This window comes from Megalopta genalis, chromosome 4, assembly GCF_051020955.1.
Source record: "Megalopta genalis isolate 19385.01 chromosome 4, iyMegGena1_principal, whole genome shotgun sequence".
Classification (NCBI taxonomy): Eukaryota; Metazoa; Arthropoda; class Insecta; order Hymenoptera; family Halictidae; genus Megalopta; species Megalopta genalis.
In genome coordinates, this window is record NC_135016.1 from 7,196,217 (window position 1) to 7,221,235 (window position 25,019).

Sequence of the window (25,019 nt, forward strand, 5' to 3'; positions counted from 1 at the left end):
ACACCTGTGTTTGATTAGGACCCGGCTTCTTTCGATCCTTTGGCCATGGACCACCCTGATAGCGGCAGGGTGGCCCTTAGGTGCCGCGGCCGAGAACATTCTATCGAAGATTTTGTCGGGTCTTTTGAGAAAATTGAGACAGCCGGTGAGAAATTGATGCTTTTTGAAAGAAAGGACGATTTCTTTTCATTCGCGAACGTAATTTACGTAATTATCGTAGAAGTATTGTTCGTACTGAAGCTACCGTGCGGGACAAAACGATCGGTTCCACATTTTTTTATTTTAATATTGTTGGAATTACAAGAGGCACTTTCGCAGGAAATAATCGGCACACCGATTTTTATGACATTTTTGTGGAAGACAGTCTTCGGGAAAATATTTCATACACTTTTTATCGGACTTGGTCCATGTTGAAAGCGTGATAAAATCCTTTAAATGTACACACTTTATATCTGCAACTTTAAGGTGGCTGCTCTCATCGTTTTAACATCGATGGTGATCGATAAAAATGTACGCGACGAATATTTTTCCAAGAAGTACTTCTCACAAAATTATTTATTAAGATCAGTGTGTCTAGTTTATGTCAAGATTATACACATAAATATCATCATTAATCATATTGAATTTTAGTAAAAAAAAACGTTTCACAATAATCAGAAATGTTTTCTAAAATAATGATCAAGTTACCAATTGCTGCCAAATTTTTACGCAACATTTTCTCCCCGATTGTTACGATTCCAGATTTTCGTGAATTTATGGCTTGTGCAATTTTTCAAAAATGCGAGTTTTCTTTCATTCCAGTTCTTGTAAAATGGCGAATGTAAATGAGAATTTGCATAAGGATCCCCAGTCTAGTTATAATGCAAAGGGAGGGGATTCGGAACGAGGCTGGAAAAGGGACCGGTGAGTTTTCTGAAGCGACGGGAGAGGGTGTGCGATTCACCTGTTCTCTCTGCTCGATATTCGCACCTGCCGCGAGCAACAGCTCGCATATCTCCTTATGACCCATCTCGGCAGCGATGTGGATAGGCGATTGTAGTCTCTGGAACAGTTAACTGGAATCTATTAATTTCGCTCCGTTACGAGTGGACCGTTTTAATCGGCGGTCCACGCCGGTTTAATTAGCCATTGAACACGCACCAAGTTCAAGCAGTTCAGGTCGACGCCTTTGCCGATTAATATCTGCACCGTCTCGACCTGTTGTTCGACGTTGTTCTGGCAGGCGAGATGCAGCGGCGTGTTACCGTACTAGAATTTAATCGACAAAGACGGTTCGTTATTCGATCCTACTTAATTCGCGTTCGCGAGCGCCGCGCCCGCCGCATACCTTGCACTGTTTGTTCAGAGCCGCGCCGTGTTGAATCATCGAGTCTAATATTCCCTTGCAGCCCTGACTGGCGGCGACGTGCAACGGAGTGAAACCCATCTGGCAAATACAATTCAAACTGTCTCATTAGGTGCGCTAATGAGTCGCCCATTATATTCGTGATGCGCACGTGCGCCGGTTAGACACGAGCTACTTTCATTCGTTGGCTCGGCCGACGAAAGTAACTTTCCTCGAAATCCGCTAACTTTGTTGCTAAGACTTCAACTGTTTGAAAAACAATGAATCGGAAAGGGCGGGCCGCTATTCACTTCGGCCAATTAAACTGTCGGATATTTCCATAAAGCCGCCCCCGATGTTCCAGCGAAATCTTATAATTATTCTCTAGGAATGGAAAGCGAGTGCATGAATAACGTTTTCAGATTGTAACGTAAGACGTTTACGATTACATTCGTGGATGTAATATTTATTTAGAAAGAACGTAAATTTATTTATTTTTTATTTTATTTTCTTTATTTATTTTTAGTTTATTTATTCTATTTCGCAAGCGCGAAATTTGCATAAAGCGTTCTTTACATAAATCAATTTTATCCTTTACATTTAAAATCAAAATGATCCAATCTCATAATTTTATAGCCTTTTGAATAAATAACAGCAAGATCAACGAACATATCTTCTCTGTTTCGCGATTTAATAGTAGTTTCAACTGTAATAATAAATACAATGTCGTTATCGCTCTTTTTTACAAACAGTTTTCAAGTTCTCGAGTTCATTTCGAGTCCTCGATCAAAATTCAGAAATGAAAGTACACTTCGCTCTGTAAATGAAATGATTATCAACGAAGAAGTGCTAATCAACGTAGCTGTAAAACTGATCGTTATTGCAAAGGGTTGAGAAAAGGCGTCGACTTACCTGATCCGTGATCTCGGTGTCAGCTCCGGCCCTCAACAGTAATTGAGCGATGGCGGTGTGTCTCGTCCTGGTAGCCACGTGGAGAGGTGTGTTTCCTTCGACATCCTGGGCGTTCATGTTCGCATTCAGTCCTATCAGGACCTCCACGGCTGCCAGGTTTCCCTTGGCACAGGCATAGTGCAGAGGCGTCTGTCCTTTCTGAAAATCATCGGCAAATTCGCAGACCATTAGATGAGAATCGTCAGAGAACCGTCAGCTGGTCTCCGAAACATCCATTCGTCAAAAAATCTTGTCCGCCATGGATCAAAAGCAGGGATTGAAAAGGTTCCGACAAAAGCAAATGGTACTTTCGAGCGTGCAACAAATTAATCGTCGTGTCAAATTTCGCGTGACATGCATAATATAGTTATGAAAACGAGTACGATTTTGTTACAGGAAGATTCACAATTTCACGAACTGTGTTGGGAGAAATATCTCGAAAAATAATTCGTCGATTCAGGTGAATTTTTTTTAATTAAAAATATATATAATATATACTTATAATAAAAATATATACTTTTACGCAGGCAGTGAACCGTTAATATTTCAAGTGTTTCCAAAAAACGGTGATTCTTCCTTACAATTAATTGCGTTAAACTTATTTCCGAGAACGAATAATTACAATCTAACTGATTTCACACGTTGGATAAAGGAGATCACGATGTATCGATAAGTCGCAAATATCCCGTGACTGCTGCTGGAGAGCCGGAAGCGTCGTAACGGCGCCAGTTCCATAAAATTCCCTGGGAGGGCTGCAGTTGGATTCGCGCGGCTCTCTCCTTCGGGGATTTCACTTGTCTTCGCGATAAGAAGGCAATATAGCTAATGCCGGAGACCTAGTTTCACCGGTATCCGAATCGGGAGGAAGCAGCCTGGACCAGTTTCCGCATAAATTGAAGTTTCTTCCCTTTACATCCACCGAGCCGCGGCTGTATTTGCATGTTCGCGGCAATTAGAAACAGATTAATGTACCCGGGCCCGCGGCTGCTATCCTGCCTCAATAACTGTGCGAAATTACTTTCCGGTTGTACGCGAGAAAAAGGTCTTCCAGAGTGATGCAGAGAGTGAGAGAGAGAGAGAGAGAGAGAGAGAGAGAGGGGAGGGATAGATAGGAAAAGAGAGCATCTCGTCTATTTAACGTTTTAAGTCGCCGACCTTCTCTTTACAAGTTGATTTCACGCTTGATAAGTCCTTAACACCAGGTTTACGGAACGCTTCAAAATGTCGGGAGACTAATTTTTTATTTGACGATTTTATTCAGATTGTAAAGACATATCTATGAGTTATTTATTCAATTCAAATCATCATATCTGTTACCCGCAGCAAATATTTTATTTCAGTGAATCCACGTGAAAGTATATAAAATAATCCTTTCTTTTTAAAATGTCGGGAAACTAATTTTTTATTTGACGATTATTCAGATTGTAAAGATACATCTATGAGTTATTTATTCAATTCATTCGATTCGATTCATCATATCTGTTACCCGCGGCAAATATTTTATTTCAGTGAACCGACATGAAAGTATATAAAATAATCCTTTCTTTTTAAATATTTTCTGGCATTTAAAGTCGAGCATCGCTATTTTTTATCAATTTGTCACAACTCCTCCTTGTAAATTAGTAAATTTGGAAAAACTTGGGATATCAAGGGTTCGCTGCCTGCGCGAAAGAATATTCTTTAACCCGAAACGAAATTCACTTAGATCGATCAATTATTTTTCCAGATGTTTGTCCCACCAGATAGAAAAACGTTTCGAGAATAGCGCGTTTAAAGTTTCGCGCGATGAAACGACTCTATGCTGCGGCACCTGCCAGTTAAAGGCCTATAACTTCGGTAACTTTTAGTTAATTTCTAAACTTCCTTCGGATTGCGCAATCTTGAAGCGTCGTCGAAAGTGAAGCACGAAGTGATTTAAACGAGCCGATTTTTTAACACGTTCCGTGCCACGTGTACCATCGATGGTACACGCTTGCATGTTTACTTAGTGAACTGAACAAATTGTTTACAAGAAATTTAGAACCGAAGAATCAATTTCCACCGCAAGAATGGGCGTTGATAAGTTTTTGTTACGTTGTTATGTGTACGAGAATTAATAATTGCACGTAATACATCAAGTTTTAGTAAAATATCAAAGTGTGAAGATTCGAGTAAAAAAAGCTCGGCACGGAACGTGTTAAAGACCGAACCTCCGTTTAAGAACTTTAAAATTTCTCAAAGAACTGCTGTCCGTTGGCCTCGAGTACCTAAAACATTTGAACGCGAGAATTCCCCGGACCAGTCATCGTCGAGTCCTAGCTCCCGTTTCGAATGCTCGATCGTCGAGTTTCACTGTTTCGCAGGGTCGAATCAACCGTATCATCTTAAGCCGTCGAGTTTGTCTGTGCCGCGAGTACACTGGCTGCGTTGTCGTGGTCCCGACAGTAGCTGCGTCAGGGAAAGTTGATCCGGGATTGTAGATGAATGCTTAGCCCGACGGAGCGGCTCCTTCATGAATAAAGTGCAGCCGGCTTTTCCCGGGCGAAAAGAATACGCGAGCGTTAAAATAAAAAGAGCGGGCAGCGTGCTACGTGCATGCAATTTGGCGGAATTTATGTCGCGCGGCTACGCCCTTCCCCCCCGCCCACCCGGAAATTGTAAATCCTTTGAAACGGTCTCTGCGACATTATCGCCGGCCATCCCTCGACGGCGTAAGCGAGCTTAGGCGCGCGCGTAGAAAATGCTCTCCGCCGGTACAAATAGTCGGCATTTTTCTCTCGCAATTTGTTTTCGTTGCCCGGGTATATTCAGCGGGGGAAAATTAGTTCCCAGACGATTATATCGGAGCTCCGCTGCGCGAGAAATCGTACTCGATCGTAGGTCCCGTCGCGAGATTGCAGTTTATTTAGGAAGTAATAAAAGCTGCTGTTTTATATTTGTTCGTAAAAGTAACAATGAGATCTTTGTTCCGATTTTGAAGGAGTTTGACATTTATTTATTACGAGTTTTTAACGAGTTATTTAAAAATTCAACATTTTAGGAATTAGGTAATTTGTATCCAAGTTGAAATATCACAAATTCAATAAGTAAATTATCTGCAACAATTAATATTAATTATCGATGACATTTTTGATTAATTTTAGATTTATTTGTATTAATTCTGAATTATTTCTAGATTATTCTCCGGTATAAATTATTGTCCTAATATAAGCTTTTGAAGGAACTATTCATATTATAAAAAGTGTTAATTTTGGATGATTACCCCATCCAATTTATATGAACGAAGCCTTATATTTTTTATAATTATATATATTCCAATTAGACGTGTGGAATTTGCTATCACTCATTTAGATTAATACCTGTCTAAAATATTCAAGTTATCATTATCATATTATCTACAGCAATTGCATTTTACCGCTCAACATCTAACGCTAAAATAGATTAGATCATTATCATTTCAGAGTCATGCTACTTGTAATCCTTTAAAACGATCTATCTTAGATCGCAAAATATGACTTTCGGTCGGAATTGTGGCGGGATCTACCACTGTGGCGTCTGTTCATTGCGTGCTGTTTCTACTTAGCATAAATACGAATTCATGAATGGGAAACTGCAGTACGACCAATGCACATGCAATATGAAATGAAACGGTTTGAGGCGGACTTTCATGGACGTCCCTTTACCTTGTCGGTGGCGTTCAACTCGATACTGGATATTTTCGAGAGCGCTGTGATCACAGTCGGATGACCGGCGCTGGCTGCATGGTGAAGTGCAGTCGAGCCAGTACAATCGGTTGCATCCCCGTTCAAAGACTCCACAGTCTCCGCGAGATATTCCACGACGTCCATGTTGGTGCCCTGGGCGGCGTACATTAAAAGCGTGTATTGTTCCTACGGCAAACACACTTGCGTTACGAATCCTAGATCTTCAAGAAGATCGTCTCGGGATCAACGGGGATCGCTGGTCTTTTTATCAATCTCTGGCACTTTTTTCACTCAGATTTGAAAATTAATTTTTACAATGATCCATTACATCTTTCTAAAACGTGAGAATGTTGAAAAAGTAACTGATATCATACATCCTAATTTTTCAATTTAATTTTGATCAAATTTGTCGGCGATTGTATTTATTTCGACCATTTCTCATTTTCATTGTAATTTATGTAAGAATGTTGAAAAAGTAACTGATATCATACATCTTAATTTTTCAATTTAATTTTGATCAAATTTGTCGGCGATTGTATTTATTTCGACCATTTCTCATTTTCATTGTAATTTATGGTGGTGTTAAAACATTTCCTCGATTATTTCGACAAAATGTAAGAATGTTGATAAAGTAATCGATATCATACATCTTAATTTCTCAATTTAATTTTGATCAAATTTGTCGGCGATTGTATTTATTTCGACCATTTCTCATTTTCATTGTAACTTATGGTGGCGTTAAAACATTTCCTCGATCATTTCGATAAAATGTAAGAATGTTGAATAAGTAATTTGTCAATTTTCAATTCTTAAACTTCAAAATTGAAGAGTTAAATTATTTCATTTACTTTGCAATTACTTCTTAAAGATTCTCACGTTTTGCGGATCCTAATACGATCGGAAAGATGCGACCGATTGAAGTAAAAATTCATTTCCAAATCTCAGCGAATAATTGTGCAAACGTGCCGATGTCCAAGGGTTAAGTAAAAAGCCATCAATTTCGTGAAATTTTCGATTATTGCGAGAACCGTTCCCGCGGCAGCCAAACTGTTAATTGCAGAAGTTCCCGCGCCGTTAGCGAAATTTTTGAACGCGGTCGTTCTCGAGAGACCGTGCTCTCTGGGAAATTTCGCCGAGCCGCGATTCCGGCGAAAGAAATGTGCTCCCGAGATGAGGGCACGTTCCCAGCTCGCCTTTATCACGTCAGAGGATCCCAAGTAAAGCTCGTGACTCGGGTCTATGATTCCCCCCCCCCCCCGCGTTTGTTCTGCGATAGACTTCGATTCCTCCTTACCGCCAAGGTCCTCGAGATTCTCCCGCAACGCGGCGAGGCTCGATCAGCGATCTCCGTTTCTCCTCGGTGCGACATGTTGAGAATAGGTATAAAGTGATGAATATTTGGTGACGCAATTAAGGGGAATACCTTGTTGACAGCAGACACATTCGCTCCGGCGTTGATTAACATCTTCACGGCGTCTCGGTGCCCGTACTTGGCCGCCATGTGCAACGGCCGCATACCAGACTTCAAATATTACGGACAGAATTTAATTACGATCCGCTTAATTCGTGCACACTGTCTGCGAGATCTCGATATTAGCATTCTTCGGGAGCCCGGTCTTACGGGACCGAAGTTACTTCTCGGAAGCAGTTGCACTAAAGATTCGTAGTTACCGTCGATCCGGCGTCGTTTCAAACTTTAATTCGATCGACCGTGCTTCGCTTTTTAACGTGATAGTTCGAAGTTTATTATGTAGATATTAATTGATATATCCTTGCATATAAGAAGTTTAATAGTGTTGTATTATGATGCAGGTTCCAAAGATATGAGCTAGCTTTTTAGTCAGGTCTATTTTTATGAACTTCGTAGCAGGGTTATAGAGGCACCTTTCAGTCTGACCAATTCACTGCTTATTCTACTTTTGACTACGTTCTTGGACTTATATTCAAAAGATTTCTCATACACGATCTATTAAATATGAATCATTTCGTCTAAATCGAAACGTCTAAAGAAATTGAATCTTCTGTTATGAATAAACTGCGGATCTTTATGCAAAATAATAATTATCTTTGTCAGTTGTATCGAACAATTGTTTAGAAATTTCTTTCTTTACTAATTTCAGCGAGCTGAAAATAATACATAAATGCCCTTAAATTGCTTTAATATTTTCGTTGCATAAAAATTTCACCTATCCAATTTTATCATAAATACATAATTATTCATAACAATCATGTATTTATGGTAAACAATAATATGTATTATTAATAATTACGTATCTACGTAATATATATGCATCTATATGGATATATATCCATATAGATCCATTACACATAAAGTCCGCAGTCCAGTAGTCACAAGTCGAGGAATGATAACAAACGAACACATAAAACATCTAGTTCGCCGTGCCAAGGGGTTCGGAACAATTGAATTCAGCGATAGACAAAACTGTCTTATACGTCCCGGATCGTAGTTTGATAAAACGGAACGTGTTGTCGCACGAAGAATTCCAGTCAGGTAGCTGTCGCAAAACAACGGGACAGGGTCTTTGTTCCCGTAAAACGGGAATTGTCGAAACATTTGTCGGGTATCGTGTTCGGTAATGCGCCGGCAATGAGTTATCTCTTTTGTGCGCCCGGCGAATGGAGTTCCGTGCGAGCGGTTTTATTGAAAATAAATCAGTGAAATATTACCTTGTCTCTGGCCTCGATGTCGCATTTCGCCTGTATCAACATTTCGATGATCTCCGTGTTTCCCCAGGACGCGGCCCAATGGATCGGCGCCCGGCCATACTGAACAATCATTCACGGTTACCAGCGAACATCGCCCGGCATAAAATAATGGGTCGGGTCGGGACGAGCGTATTTATGGGCGGTACTCGGGGGTTTAAAATGCAGAGTGCCCGAGGGCCAGCGTCGCGTTTTCGTTTCCCGTGCTTTGGTCAACGAGCAACAATATTTCGCATTACAGTGATCTACCGAGTGCTTGATTAACGAGTGACTTCGTTAGCATAATCGGGACGAAGATTCGCGACGTTCCGAGCGAATTAGGGCGGAGGAGCCAATTACTGTGTCTTGCTGCTCCAAGAGTTTTCAATATTAACAACTTCAGCAATTTAATTGAGATTTCTTCGGAACTTCAAGGTAAATTTCAAAGTTTCTTCGAGGTCTCTCTTTGTTAACGATATGTTTCTGTTCAAGGAAACGAAATCCCTTTTCCGTTAAACATCGAAGTTTCTGTCCGATGGAATGAAGTTCAGTAAAGTGTTTATCCTATTATCCGAATTTTGTGTCCTTATTATTTCGTATACGGAAGGTTCCACCGTGTGATTGAATTAGCATAAACAAATTTAATATCTTATTCGGAGAAATGTACGTTTTGAAAATAATCTGAAGGCACAGTAATTGGCTACGGCGCGGGTAACTGACAATCCTCTACCGTATTCCGTTTGTGGCCGGACACAGGAAGAATTATGGCCGGACTGCGCCTACCGGAGGCAACGCGTTCTAAAAGACGTTAAACTTTCAGCAGCCGCGAGTGGAACATCCCGTGTTTAGTCGGACAAAGTAGCTTCCGGAGGAAAAATTAGAAGGCTGTTAACGGCCGCAGCGAGCCGGCAAGTGGAATATTCTAGCCGTAGTCAGACGAAGGATGAGGTTAAACAAGGCATTGAAAGTTTCTCGGGCGTAATGAGACTGTAAGTGGAATATCCCGTGTTTCGTCAGACAAATGATACAGCCCGTGCCGGAATTGTACGTCGTACAATGGCTCCGCGGATTGCGTAGAACGTAGATTACAAAAAGAGTTCGTAGCTCCGGCGCAAGTAGAACGTTCCGTGCACGATCAGACGGTGGTTTCAGGACGATGAAGCGCCGCGACGCACCGACTCGTGTAACGCCGCGAATACAGGGTGTCCCAAAAATGTCTCGTAATCCGGAAATGGCGGGTTCCTCGGATCATTTGAAGCAACTTTTTCCTTTACAAAAATTTCCTCCGAGGCACCGTTAACGAGTTATTAACGAAAAAACAGAGACCAATAAGAATCGAGTACGGCCGACGCGAGGCGGCCCAGCCAACCAGCGCACGAAGCCCAGTTCCGCTCGTTGGCTCGGTCGCCTCGCGCCAGCCGAGCTCGCCTCTCATTGGTCACTGTTTTTCGTTAATAGCTCGTTAACGGTGCCTCGGAGAACATTTTTGTAAAGGAAAAAGTTGCTTCAAATGACCTGAGGAACATTTTTGGGACACCCTGTAGAACGTCGTGCGGCAGAACGTTCGGCAGCCCGAAGGCGCGCGTTTGGGCGCAGCCACGTAGAGTTTTATCAGCGCCGATGAAATTCCCAAGTAGAATACCCCCGCCTTTATCAGCCCGGAGATACGCGTTCGAGAGTTTACGGCGGAGTTCCGCGCAGCTGAATGTACATTTCCCGTTCCGCTTTCAGCCCGACAAAGGTCCTGTTAAAAGCACAATGCCGAACGATTTAGCCTTCGTGACGTCGAGTGAAACGTCCCGCTATTTCCATCGCGCGACCGCGTCGCCGCAACGTTATCTCGCGCTCCGGAGCGTGTAACGCGCGTTAACGAAGTGGCGTCAAGTGAAAGATTCTATTCCCAAGTCGGAACCGGTTTTCCGCAGTTTTAATCCTCACCGGGCGGTCTCGTGTTGAACAGCCGAACGTAGCCAGGCGTCTCGCGTGTTTCAACCGCACAGCAGTAAACCAAGGTTCGCCGTACACACGCGTCTTTTCAAGCTGCCGCGACGCCGCGTTCGTTCATGTTCTTTGCAACTTTATCACTGTTCTTTCGGTAGGATAGAGGAGCCAATTACTGGGCCCTGTTAGCAGCCTTCATGAATTTACCGCTACTAAACGCAACTTTAGATGATATTTCTCATGGACTTTAAGAGAAATTTTGAAGTTTCTTTTGTCCATGGAATTTTCCCCATGACACAAGCATCAAATCTCCTTTGGATATTAGGAGAAAGAAGAGAAAATGTTAGGGCCAGTTACTGTGTGCCTATGGTTTACAAAAATTAGTTACTCTGCTTCAGTTACTGTGCTCCCTTCTAGAATATTGTGTTTTAGTTACTCTCTTTGTATACTTAGCCACAATAATTGTGCATAATAAAAAATTTAATATTCGAAATACTTTCATAAATGTCATATTCCATGAAAGAAATTTAATACTACTGTATTAATTATTATGTATTAGTTACTATAAATTATTTATTGTTATAAGTCATTTAAAAGTTCACGTTAGAGACGATTGCATTTACAAAATTTGCTAAAAATTGGCTGTATCACGAATTTCATCTATCTAAATAATTCTTCTAAGATTAGAATACTTAGAAAATCGAATTTTCGGTTTTTAAACAATTAGTTTCAGCGATTAGTGAAAGACGCATGCATGCGGTGGGTGTAAAGCATCGTTAGAAATCGTTGTGAATTCGAATTTCGTTGTGAAATCGTAATCAAGAGAAGTCGACTTCCGCATCGATATTGTGGTTTCCAGAGAACGGTGGTTGTTGCCAAGAGGAAACTCGGCAAATCGATGAGAAACGAGTTGTCTTAGTTCATAAAAAAATGTGCTCGCCGGTGAGGAGAACTAGGAGTCTCCGAAGTATTACCGAAAATCGTCACAATGAGTTCGTTGTATGGGTTCGATCGGACCCTGAGTCCGCCGTGCAATCGATTGTCTGACGGCACACCGTGCAAGGGTAAAGTTGCGAAAGTTCATCGAAGCTGTCGCTGTAGTTTCGGGCAGTTTTTTTGCAACTTACGTTGTTCCTCGAGTCGACGTCCACCGTCTCTTTCAGCACCTTGCGAACCGTATCCGCCTCGTTCTTGATCACAGCCTCGTACAGCAGCAGCCCATTTTTAAGTACTGTCAAAGAAGAAAGCATTGAATGGAAACCGATAGTCCAGCGATATCCTATTCCATCTCGCGATTTAATCGACTGGATTAACCCCTTGTCGTACCATTATTTTCACAATTTGCGATCGCAGTAATTTCATGGAAACAAAACAAATAATTCATATTTATACTGTGCCTGAATTTACATGATCGATTAAACATTGATCATTGAGAACAGAATTTCGTACAAAACAACGGAATAGTAATCGCACGTGACACGTTATCGCTTGAAATCTTCATCGCGAGGCAGACTCGTCGAGGTACGGCAAGGGGTTAACCCTTTGCACTCGAACGGTGACTCTAATGCGCCAATAAAATGCACCGTATTGTAAAATCTTGGACAATTTTATGTTATTGCTTTTATTTATTAAATTGTTAAGAATTCACGAGTATGCTTTAAAATCTATATGCAAAAAGAGAATGAAGATCGTGGAGGATTAGAAATCTTCTAAAACTCTCCGAGTGCAAAGGGTTGATTTACAATAAATATGAGGATTTATAATAAAACATATGAGCATCTATAGTAAAAAAATGCATGTAATTCAAATGTGAAACAGTGGAAGCATTAAATAATTTGAAAGTACAGTAGAATCTTGATTATTTGGTGCTCGAATACCAGAATTATTTATTTTCCAAATATATTTCCCATGCTACGAGATCAATTTAAATCAATTTACACGTATTAGGCCATTAAACATGCAATGCATACTTTACAATTTTCCCATAAAATCTCTGCATTTCATACCGAATGACCTAATAGCAGGAATTTCTGTACAAAATCGATAAAAACGACATGTGCCACTTTAACTAACTCTTCTGAACATTTATGTCGCGCCGCTCAGACCGGATAACGTAAGGTTCCACTGTACCAATATTTTCCTTCAGAGCGTATCTTCGTAGCAATTGTAAACGGTATTTCGCGTCTTTATATTTCCCGTGTCCCGATAAAAACGATGTTTGCATTGGGCGCACCGCCGAACGGAAAATCATCGAAACAGAACGAAGTTCGGAGCTTCCCGGCCCGGTATTTTTCCAAAGACCCGTTCCATCGGGAAATCTGCCTGCGCTGCCGAGATTTCTCTATTTTCCCATGCGCCCACGTAATGGACGGAGATTCTCTTCTAGCGCGTACAGAATCCCCGCTCGTCGAACTCTTCGCGCTGCCCGTCGACTTCACCGAAGCGAACGTTCGACTAGAATGAACGTTCCGGATCGATGCGGCGGAAGTTGAAAAAGTTGGAAAAGCTGTAAAAACCTCTCGACTGTTCGCTCGCTTGTTTGGGATCGCTCCCGATCGGCTTGCAAAAGGAGGAACATAATGCCCGTGAGGGTATTGTCTTCGGCTGTTACTCACTTCTGGCAGTCTTCCGAGTCAACACCTTCGCTTCGATCGCCTCGTTGATGTTCACCGGCGACGGTGGCTTCTCCAGTTCCCCTTTGTCCACCATCTTTCCTCAAGTTCACCGGGCCCGCATGTTCCGCATCTATTTACCGGACCTGAAAATTCGATCGTTCACCAGACGCATAGCTTCGTGGTCGAATAACTTTACGCTTTAAATCAGAGGTGTCCGACTTTTTGGCCTCCCTTGACCGTATCGGAAGAAGCCGCGTTGTTTCGGGCCACAGAAAATATTACTAACGATCACTAATGAGCAATACAAAGCGTAAAATACATAGTTAACATACTCGAGTAATTTAAGATTCATCAATCTACGATTTCTTTTTGTTACAAAGACGGCAACATGGAATTAGATTGATATATTGTTTCATACACTTTTTATTCGGCATTTGACATATGTAAAATTGCGTTCGAAATTTCATTTATTATTACAAGAATATCTAGAAACTATGAAATTAGCGTGATATTTTAAGATCATTCGAATTCTAACGATTTACTCGAGGCGTCCGGTTTAAAGTAAAACGCAGCGGAAACGCAGCCCGTAACTAGCGCCGGCGAATTAAAATATTTCGAAGAATTGATGTTCCACCCGCAACACGAGTTTCCGCCCTCGGCCGCGAACAAAGCCCGCTAGCCCGCTCGCTCCCTTGTCCCCTCCGGCCGTTTGTTTCCGTGAGCTTTTTAATCCGTTCCGTGGCTGCAATTATCCATGCGTAAACCCGGCGGAGAACGAGCGTGTACCGGAATTGTTGCTCCCGGATTTAATTGCCATTATTCGGGCCGGTCCGGGCGTTGTATTATTTATTGTTTATTAATTCGCCATCGGCCTCGAGGAATCGGTCTCCGGCCGTGATTTCGAGAGCGAGCCGAACCGGCCGGCGTTCGATAATCCCGCGCACTTCGCCAGGCCCCCCGGAATGGCCCGATGCATAATCCGTGCGATTCGTGTTCCGCCTGAAAATTACCCGGGCACAATTAACAATACCCCAGAGCCTCCGTACGGATTCGAAACCAGGACGCGGTCGCGAGGCGCCTCGCGACTCGCAAATGAAATAATTATAGCCGGCACTTGCGGCTAACCGGGCGCACGTGCCGCGCCGCCCTGACAGACACGCTAACTTCCGATCCGAGCAATTTGCCCGGATACTGCTTCGTTTCGCCGCGAATTACACCGTGATTACATCATAAATCTCGAGCTTCAATTTGCGGATTCCGAGAGCCGCGCCGAACCCGACCTTGCCGACAGCCGTGCCGAGCCGGCCGAACGGCTCGCTTTCGGCGCGCGTCCTAGCTGCAGCCGAACTGCATTCTCCGACACCGTTCTCCACCTTCCGAACGACGGCTTCTCGCACCAGAGAACATCTGATAAAATATTAGCACTTTGCCGACGAATGCCGAGGCTAACGAGGTTCTCCGAGCCGACGCTCGATAGGGCGAATGTTAATTACTGGGTCGGAACAATGTCCCGGAATGATGCAAAAATAATTTTGCATCGCGCGCGACCTTCGCTTCTTGATGCTTTATATTTTATTCTTGGGAGACGCGATTTCGAACGCGGAGAGCTCGCGATCGTTGCGACACAGGTTTCGATGACATTATTTCTGATGAATCGGGTGCGGAAATAAGTCGACCCATATTTCGCCGTTTTTGCCGGTGTTCATTGTTTATGAGGATATTTCACATTTTATCCTTCGAGCACGAATGCCGATGTAATTATTAACCGATCAGCTGTTGCGATCTCTTTGCGAAGCGTGCAAATTACTGCGATTATACAGCATTCGTTTGAACTTTCATAAAATATATTGTAATACGAGCCGTTTATTTTGAAAGTGGCATAAGTCACTTTGTGTTTAAGTCGATATATTTAAGGGTTTGCGTTTTAACACGTTTAAAAATATGGATGCTAACTTTCGAGAAGATTTACTTGTATTTGTTATCTCAGGATACTGACATTTTTCTCGGTATAAATAATTTCGTATAAACATTAAAAAATCACCACTTTTCATTACGGTAAAGTGACTTATGCCACTTTCAAAATAAACGGCTCATATAGTGTTCCTAAAATCGTGGTATAACCAGTGTGGCACAACTCGGTCGATTACGAGAAACGTTCTTCCATAAAGTAGAACTCTAAAGTAATCTCTTTGCAAAGCGTGCAAATTACTGCGATTATACCGCATTCGTTTGATTCTCTTCATATTTTCTTTCAATGTAATACTTTCATAAAATATATTGTAATATATTGTTCCTAAAATCGTGGTATAACCAGCGTGTGGCGCAACTCGGACGATTACGAGAAACGTTCTTCCATAAAGTAGAACTCTAAAGTAATCTCTTTGCAAAGCGTGCAAATTACTGCGATTATACCGCATTCGTTTGATTCTCTTCATATTTTCTTTCAATGTAATACTTTCATAAAATATATTGTAATATATTGTTCCTAAAATCGTGGTATAACCAGCGTGTGGCGCAACTCGGACGATTACGAGAAACGTTCTTCCATAAAGTAGAACTCACGCTAATAAATAAATATTTTTACAGGCTACGTCCGGACGAAACTGTTCAACTGCTGCAAACCGACTGCTGGGCAAACCGCAGGAGATCTTCCACGGAAATGGAAGTCGAGGAAACGAAGCTGTATCCGTTCGAGTTGCTGTTTTATGCAGCGTATTCTCCCCGCCGAGAAGTGCACTTTAAAAAGTTCACCGGAAAGGTGTGCATACATTTGATTCCTCGACACACTAATACGAGCTTCTCCGCGGTGGAAAACGAAGAAAAACGCGCGTAACCGGGGGGGAAAAACGGAACTTATTTCATTTGGGATTTTGTTTTAGAGAAGGTCTGAATATTCACGAGGCTGCTCGTCGGAAGGAGGAGATCGTGTCGATGCTGAAGTAGAATTGAACATTTTATCGGCGGGCGGGTCGTTGTTGCTCGTTGGCCGCGGAATTGGATGCACGCGAGACGCGGGGCCAATCAAGTAATTGTGGACTGGTTCATTCGGTGAGTTGCCTGTTTATCAAGCCGATAGTCGGGGATTCAGACTCGTGATCCCCGATGCGCCGACGTAATCTACGTAGATCCAGAGGACTCGTTAGGAAAGGCAGGGGCGTAAATCTTGGGGAAAGAATGCGCCGCCCGTTGTCCCGGTGTCTCCCGGAGACATTATTTAAATGAGCGTAGGATCCGCGAAAAAATATAATGCCTGGTGTTTCCTCTTTCCCGGGGCGGAGAAAGTATCGTCGCGGCAAAGAGGGCCGGCCCTTTGAGAACGCATAAATATGAAACATTCCTGGAGCTGAACACGGCTCGCATTCGTTCGCCGGTCTCAAAGAAGGGTATCGGATTATTTTCAAAGGGAGCGACGCCGGCGGAGGAATGCGTCCCGCGAAAATGGACAAGTTTTTTTCATTTCTGCGAATGTCTCGACGTGGAACGTTCTATTATTACGTCGCGCGGCACGGGCAAATGACAAAGTTCTGGACAAAAATGCACAATTCGTTATTTCGGTATTTATTCGCAGGAAATGAAATTGAACGAAACGTTGAACGGAATATCAATTGTATTGAAAGAAATTAATAATTTTATTGAATGAAATTTAATTAACAAGAATTAACAAATTTAATACGAAGTTACTGTGAAATATAACTGTTTATAAAATTAACAGGAATTAACTTAAAGAGGTTTCGATAGTAATGAAAAAATGAACAGAGATTCCTTAATGTTTTCGGTATCTGATTCATATCGTCAGTGTTTCACGTGTCATCTAAAACAGCTGACTCTCATGATCGTTGCAGTACATTTCTTATTAAACAAGCGTCAATTTCATTAAAATCCAGATTCCACTATAAGCCAGAACAAAATAAGCCTTGCAAAATAAGTCCCAAATAGAAAGAATGGTTGCTTATTAAAAAGTCTATAAAATTGGGGGTATAACAATTGGTTGCGAAAAAGCTATAAAATCTTGAAACTATAACAAGTAATATTATCATTAATATTAAAAAAAATTTGTTCCCGACTAAAACACGTTGCATTGTCCGAAACAGGTGGCGATCCGGCGGAACAATATCTGGAGAATGTGTTTGATAAAATTCGTTATCCGTATCTGTTTCTAAACGTTTTATGACACACGTGGTCTCGCATTATCGCGACGACAAAATCGCATTGTTCCGATTCACGAGTCTTGGACGTTCCATTGTTATCTCTTAATCTATCCAACTGAACGAAGTTCTTATCTAATCGTTTGTAGCCACTGTTGCTGAGCTCGTACTGCATGTTACGTGTTCATAGAATATACTACGAAGAGCATAAATACATTTGCAGCACGAACTATGGCACGACCGAACAAACAATGAAAACGAGCGACAAATTAAATAGCATCGCCGACGGAATTCGCCGAGCTTGGTAAGTTCTGATAAGGACCATTCTCGGTTTCCAGCTCGCGCAATATTTTTACAATTCGGTTCAACGGCGGCCATTTGCAATTCCAGCGACGAGGAAAAAAGGTATGGCTCACGGCAATCGGCGGGAATTCGCGGATCGCCTCGCAACGGTCTCCCATTATCGTTCCGGCGAACTTCTCCCTTCGCGCGGAGAACGGAAACTTCTTTCTGAAACATCGGAGGCGCTGCGAAGGCTCCTCCGAGTTTTCAGGATCCGCTCGTTAACGTTATTTAGCGCTCCCCCATAAAGGTGTAATCGTTCCACGGCGGGAATTCCTGACCTGAGACACGGTCGGTGCCCGGAACCACGGCCCAATGGAATTCTGGTAAACGTTGGTCGCGACGGTGCCCCCATTGCGACCATTGATTACATTTACAGCTGGCATTGTCCAAATTCAGTGGAACACTGCCGCTATATCCTGCTGATACGATCGTGCAATCCGAGCAGAATGTATCGAGTCAGTTTACCGCCGTACAAACTTGCCACACGGAAATTCTGGTGCTTTGCTGTCGGCTAATTAAGGTAGACGGTCGCCGCTTCGTTTTAGCGGAACGTAAAAGTCCTTCGGGTTTCCTGGAGTGTGTGGAATCGTAGTCGAATTCACCGTTTTCGTCGGACCGTGCGAGATCGGCACAAATTGGTGGATGCTTTCGGTCGTCTTTTGATACACTGCTTTAATTATTTGAAGTGGGTTTCTGAATCGAATGAACCGGGCACGGTCTCGGACATCAAAGAGTCGCAAGAAACATTTCGGTATTTTCGCGATCGTCAGTCACGTTTGCTGAGTCATTCGGTCTACGGGGCGAAGGGGTACGCAGAGACAGCTGCCGGTCTGATTTATAATTGCGTCTGACCCGGGAGAAATTTATGTCGGCGAGCTTTGTAATAAGTCACTCAGCAATTCTATTTCGATAACAGTCGGACACGCGATTATTCTTGCACATCGGACGTGAATCAGAGCGAACCTGGCTGAATCTTCGATTGACCTACAAATAACTGAAATGGAACGTCGGGAACATTTCGTATCGACAGGCTAATCCGCCCAATCGACGCAATTTTTCAACTAGCCCGGTTGATCCGCCCCATTAAGGCCTCGGATTGCTGCGCGTGGCGTGGCATAATCGCGCCGGATCATCCGTGGCTAAAAGCTCAAAGAGAATAAATAAACCGGCCGGGGCGAATATCGTGTATAAACACCGGCGTCGGAACTAAATTTCGTTTATCATAGGGCACGGGAACACGTTACAAATGAAATCTGTACCGATACGTTTCCATGATAATCCTAGCAATCTGTTTGAATACGTTCCAAAATTTAGAATGTCACGTTCTGGCTGTATCGCGAAGTTATAACGCAGCGTCGACGTATTTCATTTCGAATAATCATACTTTAGAATCGAACCGCTCTAATGCTTTAAACAGCTTTAATCTTTCATAGCTAATTTACTAGTTAATTCAACAAAATCAAGCGTTCGATACATTCCCGAAATTATTCGCGATTTCCCGCGCTGCCTGACCATTCGCGACTGTTTCTACTTCGCTCGTCGGAACAAAAATGTTTCACACAGACATCTCCAAATAATGTTCTTTGGATGAATCACAATTTCGAAGCTTGTCCGACCATTGATCACTGTTTCCGCTGCGAGTCGCTCTTGTAGGAACATAATTCCATCGCTGACTTGATAATTGGATCGACAGTCAGGTGTTTGATATATTTCGCAGATTGGCCTCCTGAACCATCTGATCATTAACGTCTGTTTCTACTTAAAGTTAGAAAAACAATAATAATTATTCCATCGTTAGCTCGCCGATCAATTCGACAAAAAGAGGTGTCCAGTATATTCTTTGCATACAATTTCTTAGACTGTCTGACCGTTGGTGTCTTTTTATACTTAGTGTACCACGCATCACAGCAAAAATGTTAATTAACTTGTCGTTGGCTCGTTGATTAATTCGACAAGTCATGGTGTCCAAGGTAGTCTTTGAACTGCCTACAATTTCCTAGAATTATACAATCTGCCTAGAATGTCTGACTACGTACGTCTGCTTCTACTAAACGCACCAGGCATGTGATAAAAAATGTTCACAAATATCTCACTGTTAAGTCGTTGATTAATTCGACAAAATGTGGCGACCAAGTTACTCTTGAAACCTTCTAAATTTTAGTAATTTGTCTGACCATTCCCGTCTGTTTCTACTTATCTACCACGTGTGAGAACAGAATTATTTAGAAACACCCTATCGTTAACTCGTTGATTCGTCCGACAAAGCGAAGCGTACGATAATTCTCCGTTTACAATTCCCTGGATCGTCTGACCACACGCGTCTGTTTCTACTTAACCCACCACGCATGGGAACAAGCACGTTCAAAACCGTGCAATCGTTGGCTCGCTGACCAATTCGACAAAACGAGGTTATCAAGTTACTCGTCGAGCTGGCCACAATTTTCTAGGTAGCCCGACCAGCGCCGCCGTCCGATTCCGCTCGAAGCGGCACGCGCGCGGCCAAAAACTGTCCCGGCGAAGTTCGCCGCGGCGATCAGCGCGTTGATTAATTTGACAAAATCACGCTTCCAATGTCGCGTCCCATGCTGTCCGCAATTTCCTGGCCTGTCTGGCCTTCCGCAGCTGTTTCTACTTCACGCGTCACCGGTCCCCGGGATCCCCATACGGCTCCGAAATCAATTTTCCGCGGCGTGTCGACCGCGCGGTAAGTGGCAGGCTTAATTGACTCGCGCGACGAGCACGAGCCTCGCGAAAATGAGTGTCGCGTGTCCGCGATTCGTCGAACCGTACCGTTGACATTCGCCAATTAATTCCGTCGACTCCGGATCGATCCGCCGGGCCAAATTCGCGCCGCGGCGACGTTACATCAGCGATTGAACGAACTATCATCAGCTTCCCGGCTAAATTAATCGTCGATCCACCGGTTCGAACGATCTCAGAATCGGCGCGGCGCGACACGGTCCGTTCCGGAATGCAAAAATACGAATTGGCGAAACGTTCGTGCAGCGTTTCATCAGCCGGTTGCGGGTCCCGCGGTTCCTCCGGCGGATCAATGGAGCTCTGTAAATAGAGGGGCGAGCGTTCACCGCGCGATTCCGCGGCGAGAAGTCGAGTAATTAGCGGTAACCGTCCTCTGTTTGCCTTCCTTTCTGTCGTCGCCGACACCGGTGGAACGGCTCGCGCGAGAAAAATGGTGGACACCCGGTTGCACAAGCACGGCCGGGGGATGAAGAATGATCGCCCAACGGCGCCGCCTCCGTCCGAGGGACGAGCACACAATTCCCGGCGGCTTTTGTGTCAGGAATAGAGGCGTCGCGCAGCGCTCCGGGAAACAATAATTTCTGGCCAGAATTCAATTTTTCAGCTTCCGTATTTTAACGAAATCATTTTTTCTAGGTATCGACAGCTCGGTGGAATTTCGAAATCCAGGATTTAAACAGCTTCGTATAACTGTGGTTAGATACAGCGTTTCAAAGACGAATGTATGAAATTAGGATCGAAACTAATCGTTCTAATTCCTCGTTACGAAAGTAATGAGTTAAATTTCTCATTACGCGAGGTTCTTGTCATATTTTCATGCATGGAAGCAGTTATATTTCAATTACTTATTTAATTTCATTTAGTCGAATTTAATGGAATTTAATTTAGTTGAATTTAATTGAATTTAATTCAATGTAAGTTAATTGAATTTAATTCAAAGCAATTTAATTTAATTTAAGAGTTAATTTAAGAATTTAATTTAGTTCAATGTAATTTGATTTAATTTAATTTATTTAAATGTACAGGTGAATAATCATTTTTACAGTAACAGAACAAAAACATAGCTGACTTTGAATGACAGAGAATCAGTGAGGCACGTAAAGTGGCAATACGAAATGCAAAACTGTGAAGACATTGGAAGACTATTAACTCTTTGCACTCGAAGCCATTTTAACTGCAAATCTAAAATAATTTTTCTGACTTACAGTGTTTCCATTTTATGCAACAAAATGCATTTTGTGCATATGAAATTGAGTCTTGCCACTTAGACAACAGCTACGCTTTTAATAATCTTTGAAATCGAAACTTTAATAATATAAAAATCATGTTGGAACGTGATCTAACAATTTTAGCGGTGTCTCGTGACACCACTCAAGTGCAAAGGGTTAAAACTATAGAAAGAAGAAATACATTTTTATTGAACTTCTGCTTTCTAGAATTAATGCATACAATTTCAATTTTCCATGAAAATCCGCAATCTAGTAATCGATTTACCAAATGTCAAGTTTATCCGTGTCGAAAGCATTTTTCAGCCCGAACATCGAGCCGAATTCAACGAACCCACTGTGCTATAACTTTAAACCTTGAAACAACGTTGAAATAACTTAAGCCACGGAACAGAATTCCCAGGCCACCGTGCGTCGGATCGTTGCACCTCGTCGATGATAATCGCGCAGACCATCCCCGACCGTATCTCCCCTCGCGACACGAAAACATCGAGACGACAAAAGTCATCGGGCGGCCAGCGTGCTTTATGCGACAAACCCTCCTCGTCGATTCATTTTATTTCCAGCACGCCACTGTTTTTCTCCCGGCGTTCCGTCGACCTGTGTGCACGCACGCTACAACATTTCCGGGGCAGGCTAAAAATAAACAGAACGTGCAACGACGCCGCAGGATGCAGGCCATCCGTCCCCTTACGCGTTCGTTTCTCGATCCGCGTTTTCTCTCATGTTCCACGTCGTTCAGAACGAGTTCTTTCCCTCTATCTCGACAGCCACTGATCAACCAGTTCCTCCACCCTCGGAGCTCGACAGTTTTTTGACGCGGCACGCAACGGCTGCTTATCACCCGTGTTTACTTTCACGTTTATGGATCGTTTCGTTGGGGTCCCCCGGCTCACGCGAACTTCGTTCCCGACAGATTCGTTCCGATACGACTTAAGGGGATCTCCGATCTTCCTCGAATTTCGCGTTTGCACGTTTTTGATTGGAGTTTTAGCACTCTCCAGCGAACGGAGAGATCTGCTTATTCGATTAGAGATTCGTACGAGTAGAGAAACGTCGCTACCGATCGTTAATGGGAACGTTCTCACGCGTTTTAGAAACTGTACAGGCGCTGTAAATGAATTGTGCAAAATCTTGGTGCATTCGTGACGGAGCTGCGTAACTCTCGAAGTAGTACGCGAAGGCTTTTACGCGTGAAACATCGATGTAGACAATTGAATTCGATCCGTGTAAATATTCGCACAAATTATTGTGTCTCCGTCCTTGTCCCATATTCGCGTAAATTGTGCAGAATATTTGTGCAATAATGATGCAACTGGGTAACTCTCGAAAGTGCACAGAGAACAATTTTCACACACGTAAATAATTGATCGCAGCAATCTGTATAAAATCCATAAAATTTCGCAGAAGTTATCTTGTCTTTGTCTTCATTCCAAATCGACGTGAATTCTGTAGAACGTTTTTGCAGTCGCTAAGTAGAACTCTTCAAAGCAGAGATCGAAAGTTCCGCACGCGAGGCACCAGTTTAGGTCACATTTTTCTTAGGAAGACAATGACTATTCAGCTCGTGTCAAAGTTTGCGCAAGCGATCGTGTTTGCCCGGCTTCGCGTTTCGAGGTCGATACGAAGTAGCAGAATCGTAGAATGTCGGTGTCTCCGGTAATCGGAAGTTCCCGGCGAACCGCGATTGACGTTTCAGGCCGATTAAGTATTCCAGGAGATCGCGATCGCAGCTTCTTTGACGCCGTCATCAACAAGCCGGCGGAGCTTTACGGATCCCGTACAAAGCCGTCCCGCTCGTGCTGAAAATAAACCGTGACCCGTGTCACGCCGATGAGCCGTCAATTCGTTCTTATTCTTCGAGGCTGCCGGCAACAATGTGCCCGCGGACACCCGCGGCAATTCGACGCTGTCCAAGTGAAAAATATAACCGGCTGACGTCACCGTTGCTTCCACCCAGCCGGCGAATAAAAGGGAACGCATCCTTTGTTGCTGGGCCACCTGGAAATTCCGTTTCGTCGCCGACTACAATGGACCTTCCGCTTTCTTCGTGTCCTATCCGGGGGACACGCTCGGGAACGCAAACCCTGTCGAACGTGCACGGTAATCCTAACAGGCGTGGCGGAGGCGTGTAATTAATCCGGCGAAATCACTATGTTCGACGCATCGCACGGTGTGTACGGAATTTCCTGGCTCGGCTGACCAGACGCGCCTGTGCTTCTACTTGGGCGTGAAAGGGTGAACTAATAAATACGAGTTTGGAGGCGACAGCTCATTGCGAAGTCCGCAGTAACTGGACAAAATGGCGCTTGCAAATCTACGTTAGACTGTCTACAATGTTATGGAACGTCTGACCGGTCTGTTCTAGTTCTACTTAAAGGGGGAAGACAAACTGTAAGTAATTTTGGAGACGATTTCTCGAATTAATTCGCGGCAAATTAATTCGACGAAAGGAGGCTTAAAATGTACTCTGAACTGCTTACAATTCTCCGGAGCGTCCGAGTAGTCTCGTCTGGTTCTACTTAAAGGGAAAGACTAAATGAATGTAGGAGATAATATCTTAACTCAATGCTTGGAATTATAAATTCGATGAAATGAAATTGACGATTTACTCTGCATTGTCTACGGTTTTCTGGATCGGCTGACCAGTCACGTCTATTTCTACTTAGACGCAGGAAGGTCCTATAGAAGTTCGAAGACGATATCTCAAGTTAATGCTTTAAATTAATTCGATGAAATGAAACTGACAGTGTACTCTACAATCTTCTGGATTGTCTGACCAGTCACGTCTGTCTTCACTTAGCCGGAAAGACCAAATTAAAGTTGGCAGACGATATCTGAAGTTAACGCTTGAAGTTAATTCAACAAAGTGAGACTTACAGTGCGCTCTGAACTGCCGACGATTTTCTGGTACGTCTGACCAGTCGCGTCTGTTTCTACTCAGACCGAGAGGCCGGATAGAAGTTTGAAGAGCATATCTCAAATTAACGCTTGAATTCAGTTCGACAAAATGAAGTTTACAATATATACTATGAACTGTCCAGGACTTTCTGGCACGTCTGACCAGCCGCGTCTGTTTCTACTTAGACGAAGAGACGAGATAGAAATTTGAAGAGCATATCTCAAATTAACGTCTGAGTGCAGTTCGACAAAATGAAGTTTACAATATATACTATGAACTGACCAGGATTTTCTGGCACGTCTGACCAGCCGCGTCTGTTTCTACTTAGACGAAGAGACGAGATAGAAGTTTGAAGAGCGTATCTCAAATTAACGCCTCAGTTCAGTTCGACAAAATGAAGTTTACAATATACTCTGAACTATGC

The 25,019-nt window shown here is 43.1% G+C and overlaps 1 protein-coding gene across 2 annotated transcripts in view; it reads right to left on the bottom strand.

The window, feature by feature from the left end:
• Nucleotides 1-25,019, bottom strand: part of LOC117223695 (uncharacterized) — a 32,904-nt gene that overhangs the window by 4,081 nt on the left and 3,804 nt on the right. For both annotated transcript variants that reach the window (XM_033476113.2, XM_033476112.2), the window contains exons 2-10: nucleotides 13,218-13,360; nucleotides 11,730-11,833; nucleotides 8,647-8,745; nucleotides 7,382-7,480; nucleotides 5,938-6,144; nucleotides 2,237-2,434; nucleotides 1,328-1,426; nucleotides 1,141-1,248; nucleotides 944-1,042 (exon numbers count right to left, since the gene is read on the bottom strand). In XM_033476113.2, the coding sequence (XP_033332004.1) occupies nucleotides 944-1,042; nucleotides 1,141-1,248; nucleotides 1,328-1,426; nucleotides 2,237-2,434; nucleotides 5,938-6,144; nucleotides 7,382-7,480; nucleotides 8,647-8,745; nucleotides 11,730-11,833; nucleotides 13,218-13,311 (1,107 nt within the window). In that variant the 5' untranslated portion in view covers nucleotides 13,312-13,360. The remainder of the gene's footprint in view (nucleotides 1-943; nucleotides 1,043-1,140; nucleotides 1,249-1,327; nucleotides 1,427-2,236; nucleotides 2,435-5,937; nucleotides 6,145-7,381; nucleotides 7,481-8,646; nucleotides 8,746-11,729; nucleotides 11,834-13,217; nucleotides 13,361-25,019) is intronic.